The sequence below is a fragment of the Pinus tabuliformis genome, chromosome 4_1 (genome assembly GCF_031772625.1).
Source record: "Pinus tabuliformis cultivar Carrire ecotype Pingquan chromosome 4_1, CPIR1, whole genome shotgun sequence".
In the NCBI taxonomy this organism is placed as follows: domain Eukaryota; kingdom Viridiplantae; phylum Streptophyta; class Pinopsida; order Pinales; family Pinaceae; genus Pinus; species Pinus tabuliformis.
The window spans coordinates 277,417,846-277,429,784 of NC_142303.1; the positions used below are offsets into that span (position 1 = coordinate 277,417,846).

At 34.1% G+C, this 11,939-nt stretch overlaps 1 protein-coding gene across 1 annotated transcript; it reads left to right on the forward strand.

The window, feature by feature from the left end:
* Nucleotides 1–1,918: 1,918 nt before the first annotated feature.
* On the forward strand, nt 1,919–4,045 carry LOC149175340 (ethylene-responsive transcription factor RAP2-2-like). The gene is made up of 2 exons (XM_089419611.1): nt 1,919–2,376; nt 2,467–4,045. The coding sequence occupies exons 1-2, from the start codon at nt 2,157–2,159 to the stop codon at nt 3,618–3,620; spliced, it is 1,374 nt and encodes a 457-aa protein (XP_089275737.1). The 5' UTR covers nt 1,919–2,156; the 3' UTR covers nt 3,621–4,045.
* The last annotated feature ends 7,894 nt before the right edge of the window (nt 4,046–11,939 follow it).

Consider the following 11,939-nt stretch of genomic DNA (forward strand, 5'->3'; position numbering starts at 1 on the left):
ACCTTTCATGTTCATTGAATAGAGATTATGGATGAATTGGTTGTTAAGTTATGATTCATCTCTAATAAATTTATGTTATTTAAATAGAGGTTATGGACCAATTAGTTGTTAAGTCATGAACCATTTTTAATAAATGGACCTTTGTTATTTAAATAGAGATCATGGACCTATTGATTGTTAAGGCACACATCTTCTTTAATATTTAACCCTTGATTTTATTTAAGTAGAGATCATGGACTAATTGGTGGTTAAGTCATGAATCAATATAGCCATCAGCATTGAGAATAATATAAATGGTAAAATCACTCATGTTATTTAAATAAGGTTCATCGACCAATTGGTTATCAAGTTATGAGCCATTTTTAATAAACGACTCTTCATGTTATTTAAATAAAGATCATAGACAAATTGGTGCATAAGTCAAGCATCAACATAACCTTAACTATCATTGAGAATATGAGTTGTAAAATCATTTCATGTCCACTAAAAACACATTTGAATTTAAAACACATTTTAACTAAAAACACATTAAACCATGTTAATTGTCACTAATTCCTAAGTGTTTATATATTCTAACAAATTTCAAATGAGGGTACTATCTGTGTTTAATTACGAAATTAGGGCTACATGTTATAAAAACACATAATCCATGGCGATGATCATAAGAGATATTAGCATTTTTGATAATACTAAGTTGAAACTATGGTTTATCCTAACATCACCTATTTGATTAAGAGTTAGTCTTTCTAAGAAGTAAGATAACATATTTATGGCTCAAATCCCCAAATCATCTAATAGTGAAAAACTGAGCATAAGTTAGTTATTTAAATAACATCACTTTCTTTAAAATGTTCACATTTCCTTAAATAACAACCATGAATCTACTCCTCAAATCCCAAAAACAAACCTCTGAAGGTAAAAAAATGCCTCCTAGACTACATGTTCACGTAATTTCCTTAAATAACATCGATGAATCTACTCATATTTACTAATTACAAGCTCAAATCCCAAAAAAGCACAAATCAACCTTAGTTAATTAAATAACATGATTTTCCTTAAATAACATCAATAAATCTACCCATATTTACTAATAATAACTATCATACTTTACTACCTTAAAAATATAAAAAATATAAAAAAACATAAAAATATAAAAAAACCATAAATAAGTACATTGGGAAGAATCAATATAAATAAGTACATTTAAAAAAATCAATTTAAATGGTTGAATATTTTCAATGGAATGAATCATTTAAAATGATAAATATTTTAAGGTCCAAAATATAATTTCTAAACATTTTTTTTTCCTAGTTTTACCCGATCAAAATTGAAATTTTTACCAAATCAAAAGACAGATTTTCTGGAAGGTTATAGAGGGTCCAAAATATAATTTCTAAACATTTCTTTTCTAGTTTTACCAAATCAAAATTGAAATTTTTACCAAATAAAAACGGAGTTGTCTATAATGCGACTTTTTGAGATTCCGGTGACGGAATCCGGCGGAAGAAATTGAGATGAAATCATGATTTGTTGCAGTTAAAATGATTTTTTAACTGCATATTCGGATTCAGCACCCTGAAAAACCCCTGGGACGCTTTCATTGTGCAGAAACTAGTTATCAAACTTGGATTTCAATAAATTACTGCCGGATTTTCACCGGAAAAAATCGCCGGAAAGACTTTCAAAAAGTCGCGTTAAAGACTACGACAATAAAAACAAAGAAATTTCCTGGAAGGTTATAGAGGTGGGCGCTGCCATTCGAAGTTTCTGTAACGTAGTCAACTTGAAGTGGTAAAATTCGCTTTAGCAAGCAAGTAGTGGGCAATTTCTTAACCGCAACCGCCCTAAGGTTGCACGTTTATCTTAGTTGTATGGCATTAAAGATGCTTCTCTGTGTTTCCAACATCGAAATAAAATAAAAATAATATAATGTTTTTTCTCGATTGTAACATTTGGGCGTCCCTGGCCTCCTAAGACTATATAAACCTCACCAGAAGCTGATGGTTTCAGCTGAGAGGGTGGTCTAAGAGCCGATAGTTTGTTTTTAAGTGGTGGTTTTTTCTCGATATTTTTCCTGAATAGTAGCGGTTTCGATTCCTGCGGAAGGCAGCAGCAGCTGGTTTGAAAGCAGCAGCAGCGGTTTTGGAAACAAAACAATGTGTGGAGGTGCCATTATCGCGGATTTCATTCCCGCCAATCGATCTCGGCGTGTAACTGCTAGGGAGCTATGGCCGGATTTCGACGCGTTCGCTGAATTCATCAATGGCGGAGGAGTGCAGGAAACCTTCAATAAACCTGGCAAGTTGGACGAGGGATGCAAGCAGAAGAGTAAGCCCAGCAAGGGTTTTGTCAAGACCCAGCAGGAATTTTCTTCCGGTAAGATCTGAGTATTATCGATCTCTTCTCATTTCATAAATCGCTGTTGTTTCGTGAGGTTTATTTTGTTGTTATTTTGATTTTGGTTAGGGTTTGAAGGTGAGAGAGGTGAGGTGATTACTCCTTTGAAAGATGTGGAAGGGTCCGCACCCACGATTGCGGGGCGAAAGAGAAAGAATGTCTACAGAGGTATCAGACAGCGTCCATGGGGAAAATGGGCTGCGGAGATTAGAGATCCCAGTAAGGGGGTTAGGGTTTGGCTTGGAACGTTCAACACGGCAGAGGAGGCCGCCAGGGCCTATGATGCAGCGGCTAAAAGGATCCGAGGTAAGAAAGCTAAGCTAAATTTTGCTGATAACTCGTGTTCTGTTAAAAATGACACTAGCAAGAAAGTGTCAGGAAAGAAAGGAAAGTTGTGCTCAAAACACCCTGCTTTGTTGTTAGAGGGTTTCAATGCAAGCTGTAAGGTAAAACCCTCATATTCAGCAAATCCTGATTTATTAGAGGGTTACAATATAAACAGGAAAGTAAAAGCCTCTTTGAATGGTGTCGGCAAATCTGATTTTACAATCTGTGGATACGATGATATGGAATACGGTGACTCTGAGTTCTCAAAACCCAGTGCCCCATTTCAAAACAATTCAAATGCATGCACAGTCCAATTTTCTGAGCATAGCAATTTAAACCAAACTTCGCAGAAATCGTGCTCTTGTGAGATCTGTAGTCAGAATTACTCAGAGATGAGCAATGTAATGCCTCCTGCTTATGGCGATGCCGTAAATTTTGAACCAGTGCAAACTTCCAATCCAGGAGGTTATTTTGATTCTGATCATAGCAGCATGTCATTTGAAGGGGCACATTTCCCATGGGCTCAAGAAATAAATACCCCAGAAGTTTCTTCTATATGTGAAGACGGAAATGAGTCTGCCTTTGTGGACATTAAGCCGGTCGATGATGTTGTTAAGGTCAAACCTGTGGATACCCCTATTGAGGTCGATGGTGGGACAGACGATTGTTACAAAACAGAGGATGGCGCCGGGCAGTTTGACAAACAGTTGTCTGCTCTGGAATCATATCTTGGGTTGTCTGAGTATTCTATTGCTAAAGCAAATCTGTGTATAGAAGATGCAGGTCGCTCTGCGGGCTCTTTTCCAGATGAGCAGTGTTTCCTGGAACAATGGATCTTGGAAGATCTGTCAAATTCAGGTTTACGTTATCCAAGTAGTCTTGGTTCTCGCATCTGAGGCTTACTATAAATACATAACAAGTAAACAGACTGGTGGTTTCAGTTTTGATGTTGCAGGCCTATGTCTAGCCTGTACAGTCTTTTAAACTCATTTAGTACTTTTTTTTGTTTTTCTATTGTGAAGCCTCTTCGAAGGTTGAAGACAGGATACTAGAATTAATATGTAGTAATTGGTTCTGAAACATTTGGGTACTCGGCCCTTAGTATTATAAAATTGCAGAGAAGACTGAAGAATCTCTGAAGATTTTTATGAAGACGTTATTTTTCCCATAGACTGTGAAGAATCTCTGAAGATTTTTATGAAGATGCTATTTTTCCCATATAACTACTAATCTAGTAGCTTGATGTAGGCAAGAATGCCCCGGCAGGAGGGCTCCAATACAATGGAAATCCTTCTATCTGGTTCGGATACAATTTGTAGCATATCTGAAAAATTCTTCTTTATGGTGTTATTACTTCTGTACCTGCATATATTCTCACTCGTTAAGAGATATGGGCAAAAGTCATGTACATATAACATGGATGTATGTCATTAAATTTTTTGTTAGACTCAATGAGATGAGCACTTTTATCTGATTGCATGTATATGAAGACGGTCCATGACACAGAGATAGTAGATTGCAAATATAGTAATTGGTTCTGAAACAGTAGATTGCAAATGTATTAATTGGTTCTGAAACATTTGGGCGCTGGGACTTGACGATCCATGACACAGATAGTAGATTGCAAATGTAGTAATTGGTTCTGAAACATTTGGGTACTGGGACCTGACGATCCATGACACACAGATAGTAGATTGCAAATGTAGTAATTGGTTCTGAAACATTTGGGTATTGGGACCTGTGGATTATTTAGTCATAGGAAAATGTGAAGAATCTCTGAAGATTTTTATTTAGCTGTTATTTTTCCCTTAAAGCTGCTATTTTTCCTATATAATGACCATGACACACATAGTAGATTGAAAATGTAGTAATTGGTTCTGAAACTTTTGGGTACGGGGACCTGTGGATTATTTAGTCACAGGAAAATGTGGATTATTTAGTCACAGGAAAATGTGAAGAATCTCTGAAGATTTTTATTTAGCTGCTATTTTTCCCATAAAGCTGCTATTTTTCCTATATAATGACTAATCTCGTAGCTTGATGTAGGAAAGAATGTCCCCAGTAGGAAGCTTCAATCCAAGGTAAATTCATCTATCTGGTTTGGAGACAATTTGTAGCGTATCTGAAAAGTCCTTCATGGTTTATTATATCGGTACCTAGATATTTTCTCATTCATCAAGAGATAGGGGAAAAAGTCATGTACATATAACATGGATTTATGCCATTGAATTTTTGTTATCTGGACTCAATGAGATGGGCACTCTTATTGAATTTTTGTATTAATTGGTTCTGAAACATTTGGGCATTAATTGGTTCTGAAACATTTGGGCGCTGGGACCTGACGATCCATGACACACAGATAGTAGATTGCAAATGTAGTAATTGGTTCCAAAACATTTGGGTACTGGGACCTGACGATCCATGACACACAGATAGTAGATTGCAAATGTAGTAATTGGTTCTGAAACATTTGGGTATTGGGACCTGTGGACTATTTAGTCATAGGAAAATGTGAAGAATCTCTGAAGATTTTTATTTAGCTGTTATTTTTCCCTTAAAGCTGCTATTTTTCCTATATAATGACCATGACACACAGATAGTAGATTGAAAATGTAGTAATTGGTTCTGAAACTTTTGGGTACGGGGACCTGTGGATTATTTAGTCACAGGAAAATGTGGATTATTTAGTCACAGGAAAATGTGAAGAATCTCTGAAGATTTTTATTTAGCTGCTATTTTTCCCATAAAGCTGCTATTTTTCCTATATAATGACTAATCTCGTAGCTTGATGTAGGAAAGAATGTCCCCAGTAGGAAGCTTCATTAAATGTAAATTCATCTTTCTGGTTTGGAGACAATTTGTAGCGTATCTGAAAAGTCCTTCATGGTTTATTGTATCGGTACCTAGATATTTTCTCATTCGTCAAGAGATAGGGGAAAAAGTCATGTACATATAACATGGATTTATGCCATTGAATTTTTGTTATCTGGACTCAATGAGATGGGCACTCTTATTGAATTTTTGTTATCTGGACTCAATGAGATGGGCACTCTTATCTGATTGCCTGCCTATGAAGATGATTCATGACACTGACAGAGGAATGACAATAACTTAATTTTCCTGGTTGTCTGAGAAATGCGCAAGCATTTGCAAGCATACATATCCTTTCTTTCTAATTTTAGTGATTGAACTAAGTATTTTGTGCGAGGAGAGAGTGAGGAGGATGTCATATTCTTTCTTTCTAATTTTAGTGAGTGAGGAGGATGTCATATTCTTTCTTTATAATTTTAGTGATTGAACTAAGTATTTTATGCTAGGAGAGAGTGAGGAGGAAGATTTAATGACCAGTGTTACATTTAGACTGAAGTTTTTATTTTTTGAGCCATATCCTTTCTTTTTAATTTTAGTGATTTAACTAAGCATTATATGCTAGGAGAGAGTGAGGAGGAAGTTTTAACGCCCAGTGTTACATTTAGACTGAATTATTTATTTTTGGGTCATATCTTTTCTTTTTAATTTGAGTGATTGAACTAAGTATTTTATGCAACGAGAGAGTTAGGATGTTTTAATGCCAAGTGTTACATTTAGACTGAAGTGTTTATTTTTGACAAAGTGAGATTGGTTCCCTTTATCTTTGTCTGTATGTCAATGCCATACATGGCACTTCCTTTAGAAATAGGAATGTCAATAATAATGCTGCACTGACTGTTTATGACCAACATTTTTTAATGCATGATCACTTGCAAGCATGCTACCCTTGCAAATTTTAGGAATACCCTTTTGAGGTTTTTTTGGGCAAATTTTAGGAATGAGAGGTCAGACAATTTAATTTCATAGCTGTTGGTCAAACCGGGCAGCAGGTGAATTATATATTATAAATCCATTATGTTGAAAAAATTTGATTGAACTTGCAAAACACATATAATGTCAAATCTGTAGATGGTAGAGCTATAATCAAAATATTTTCAAAATCTTAAATTCAGTGTTTTGTTCCATTTGGTCAAATCTTAAATTCAGTGTTTTGTTCCATTTGGTCAAAGCAAAGAAAATTTAGAGTAGACCAATTTAGTGAAATATAATGTTCTTGGTAAAACCCACTATCAGGTGGATTGTCAATTTTGAATCCATTATGTTGATTAATGTGATGCAGATGATCATCAATTATCATGGTGTAGATGGCAAAGCTGTGATAAAGTACTTACAAAGCAGAAATTGTGTTTTTTCCATTTGATTAAAACAAGGAAAATTGAGACTATATGATGGTTGTTAGTGATACCCACCTCATCGGGTGAGTCGTCAATTTTGAATGCATTATGCTGATTAATGTCATGCAAATGATAATTAAGGTGAATTGAAATATATGATGGTTGTTAGTGATACCCACCTCATCGGGTGAGTTGTCAATTTTGAATGCATTATGCTGATTAATGTCATGCCGATGATAATTAAGGTGAATTGAAATATGATGGTTGTTAGTGATACCCACCTCATCGGGTGAGTTGTCAATTTTGAATGCATTATGCTAATTAATGTCATGCAGATGATAATTAAGGTGAAGTGAAACCACCCTTGAAAGCACATACCATGTCAAACCGGTAGATGGTAGACATATAATTAAATGATGGTAGACATATAATTAAATTATTTACATGCATAAATTGAGTGTATTGATCCATGAAAATTGAGACCAGACATACCAGTAATATCAGGTGAGTTGTCAATTTCGAATGCAGTATGCTAATTAATGTCATGCAGATGATAATTAAGGTGAAGTGAAACCACCCTTGAAAGCACATACCATGTCAAACCGGTACATGGTAGACTTATAATTAAATTATTTACATGCATAAATTGAGTGTATTGATCCATGAAAATTGAGACCAGACATACCAGTAATAAAATATAATGGCTCTTGGTCACGCCCACCATCTGTGAATTGTCAATTTTGAATCCATTATGCCTATTATTATGATGTCAATTTTGAATCCATTATGCTGATTTATTATGATGCAGGTGATCATCAATTGTAATGGTGCGTTGGAACGAGCCTTGAAAACACATGTGCCATGTCAATTTGAATCCATTAGGCCGATGAATATGATGTCAATTTGAATCCATTATGCTGATGAATATGATGCAGGTGATCATCCATTATAGTGATGCAGGTGATCATCAATTATAGTAGTGCATTGAAACGAGCCTTGAAAGCACATATCATGGCAAACCTATGTGCCATGTCAATTTGAATCCATTATGCTGATGAATATGATGCAGGTGATCATCAATTATAGTGATGCAGGTCATCATCAATTATAGTGGTGCATTGAAACAAGCCTTGAAAGCACATGTCATGCCAAACCGGTAGATGGCAGAGCTATAATCAATATGCCAATGAAGCATAAATTGAGCTTTGGTCCATTACGTCGAAACAAAGAAAATTGAGACTAGACTAATTTATGGAAATAAATGGCCGTTAAATCCACCATCAGGTGAATTATTAATTATGAATCCATTATCTTGAAAAGAATGTGATGCAAACGACCATTGATGTGATGTAGATGACTATTATGCAGCATGGCATGGAAAAGAGCCTGGAAAGCACATAATTATCATGACATGGGAACGAGTCTCGAAATCACACACCATGTTAAACTTGTAGGTGACAGCTATAATCAAAATACTAACAGAGCATAAATTAAGTTTTGGTCTAACAAAGGAAATTGAAATTGAGACCCGGCCAAATTAATGAAATATAATGGCTCTTGGTCAAATCCATCATCGTTACGTTTTGGTCCAGCTGGTCAAAACAAAGGAAAATTGCCAGGCCAATTTAATGAAATATAATGGCGCTTGGTCAAATCCACCATCAGGGGAAATGTAGAAGGGTAGATTATGTTGAAAAAAATGAGACTCAAAGCACTATTATGTCAGATCTTTAGATGGCAGAGCTACAACACTCAAAATACTAACAAATATAAATTGAATTTTTTGACTTTTTGTTCATTTCGGTGAAAACAAAAAATTTGGTCTACACCAATTTAGAGAGAAATATAATAGAACTGAAGGGGATTACGTATTAGGATCTTTTAATAATTTGATCATTTGATGGGCAGCAGCTTGCATAATATAATTATTTGTTTAAGATTGATGTGTTGTAATTTACACGGCTATGCTTTTGGTTGAACCACTCCGAATTTATAAAATTTCCCTATGAGATTCATGGTGAAATGGTTTTATTATTATAGGCCAGCCAGATAAAGATATGGTTTTAAAGCTTAATAATAATCGGTTATCCACATAAGAGTATGAAAAGAGGAATTAAAACTTTTAATAGAGAAAAAAGATATAAAAAACTTTCAATGAGGAGAAAACAACTATTAACAAGGAAAAAAAGATGTTCAAGTCTAGGGGAACTTCTATTAAACATTAGACAAGTTTTATGGTAGAACAATTGTAATTGGAGCAAGACTAATTTTAGACAAGTTCTATGGTAAGCTAATTGTAATTGGAGCAAGACTAATTTTAGACAAGTTCAATGTTAAAGCAATTGTAATTGGAACAAGAATAATTATGCAAAGCAATTGTAACTGGAGCAGGATTAATCATGCAAGTTATAGAGAAGATACATTTAAAAACATTTTTCAAGTGTAAAAGTCAATTTATCATTTGGGTGATAATGATAATGATTCTGGTTTCCTTTTTTCTGTTTTTGTCTCTTTGTATCTATAGATTGTAGTCTCACAGTCTAGGTTACATGCTCAAAGTTTTGGCTTCTGTTTTTGCATTTACAGAGCTCAAAGTTTTGGCTTCTGTTTTTGCATTTACAGATCATTGCTCGTCTCAGGGCTCAAATCATTGTTTTTTTGCTGCTTTAGAACATTGAGGTCTGTAGATTTTAGAATATGTAACTATTTTTTATATTTTATTGAAATATTGTTTTTTTCTTAAATAAAAAAATCAACATATGATTTGGAGCATCCAGCGTTTAAAATAAAATAAAATGACATGAGAGTACGGTTATAATTAATTTCATAAATAATTTTACTCTTTAGTTGAATTGTTATAAGAATTTTTTTTTGAAGTCATTAACATTTCAAGACAGACTTTTCATAGGCATGATAGTAAGGCTATATTTAATATTTTAGAAGGAAATCTTAGTTGAATTGCCATAAGGATATTTTAGTGAAGTCATTAACATTTCAAATTAGGTTTTTTAAAATCATGAATCTAGAGATATAGACTGAAACTTTGCAATAAAAGGCTTACATTATATGACACAAGAAAGCGATTTAGATTGATACTTTGCAATAGAATGTTTAAAGTCATGCATATATTTTATTTGATAAAATACCTACCTAGACTATAAAGTCTGGATATTGTAACTTGGTATAACTCACAACTGATACTATAATGCTTGGAATTTGGATTGCAGCCCCATTTATTTATATGATGAGAAAAGAAGGATATTGTAACTTGGTATGACTCCCAACTGATATTATAATGTTAGGAATTTGGATAACAACCCTATTTATTTATATGATGAGAAAAGAAACTCAAAATCATCTCAGATTACAAGTAAATAAACTTTGAAACTTTTAAATGTATTCTTATAAGTGATTATTAATTATGTTGGTTTGATTTTTTAATTTATTTATATTTTTAATAAAGAATACACCTACATGTATATATAAATTGATTTTGGAAGTGTTTGGAAATAAATAAGTTCATTATTATAGATTTTGCTAAAGGTAGGAATTTGAATAGCGACCTCATTTTTTTATGATGAGAAAAGAAACTCGGGAAAAATAAATCATTTAGATTTAAACCGTCTCGGATTACAAGTAAATAAATTTTCAAATGTATTCTTACAAGTGATTATCAATTATGTTTGTTTGATTTTGTTGAAAATAGCAACAAGAAATGCTAAAAATAGCATTGCTATAGATAGCATTTCAGGATATATTCCAATTTTAATTTGTCCTTGAATTAAAATTCGAATTTAGTCTCACCAGTTGTTTGAAAAATAATTAATTAATTCATCTTGAGTTAATTAGTTAGTGAAATTTAAACATGAAGTCTTTGTGAAGCCATGCAACAATTATCCCTTTGATTGAGGAAGTTATCCCTTAATTAAAGAGATAAGGATGAGTTGTATTTGAGTTGTAATTAGTTAGCTAGTTAATTGAGTTAAGTCCAGTTAAATTAGTTTCAAACAATTTGTGGAATTAATTGTAAGTTCAATCAATTAATGCATGCATGCATGCAACTAGTGTTCTCCATATAATTGAATATTCTCTCATAAATAACTCATGCATGTCAGTTCAGACAAAGACCTAGTTGAGATTAAAGGCAGGGACAATGTACTATTAGTTACAAGAATATTCCCATGAGGAAATTTCTTGCATGCAGAAGGAATTCATTCCTTGAGGATTGCACATTTTCTACAGAGGCAAGAGCAGTGTGTGAGGTGAGAATCACATAGGTTACAGCTAGAGGACCCAGGGAAAACTGCGCAAGGAAATAGGAGGCTTGGAGGATAGAGGCGAAGGCATATGTGTTGTCTATTCTGTCTATGAGTAGTGGTGAGGGATTGTACTGAGAGATGGATAGCTTGAGAGCTAAAACTTTGTGTAATCCTGAGATATTTCCACTTGTATGATAATACAGATAGCGGGGTTTTTAGCTGAGGCTTTCCCTAGAGTATTCTTCTGTGTTTCATGTGTGATTGATTCTTCTTTTTTGTTATATGTGTTCTATTTGATTTTGCTCAAAATTGATTAAGCTTCCACAAGTTTGATTGTAGAAGTAGATTAAGTATTTTGCTTTAGTACATTGCATAATCAGTTTAATCTACAGTGAGAATTTCTACATGGTATCAGAGCAAAGGCAATCAGAGCTGTGAACAACATATTGAGAAGGGAAAAGTTCGAAGTTTGAAGTTCTTGATTGTAGGTAAAAAATCGATTTCTTATCACATCTTAAAGTTCACCGATGGCGTTCAATGGCTTGAGACTCGAGTATGCCCTAGATGGCAGCTCGAGTTACATTGCATGGAAGGATTGCATGGAAGCGGTATTAGAAGACAATGGTTTGAAGGACTTCATTGATCAAGAAGTCCCCAAGCCAGCAACAGCTAATGCCCAAGAATTGGTGGAATGGAAGAAGTGTGTGGCGAGAGCGAGGAGGATTCTTCTGGAGGGAGTTTGAAGCCATAT

Coding starts and splice junctions, on each gene's coding strand:
- LOC149175340 (XM_089419611.1), top strand. CDS start 2,157: ATGTGTGGAGGTGCCATTATCGCGGATTTCATTCCCGCCAATCGATCT. Junction 2,377..2,466: donor CCAGCAGGAATTTTCTTCCG/GTAAGATCTGAG, acceptor GATTTTGGTTAG/GGTTTGAAGGTGAGAGAGGT.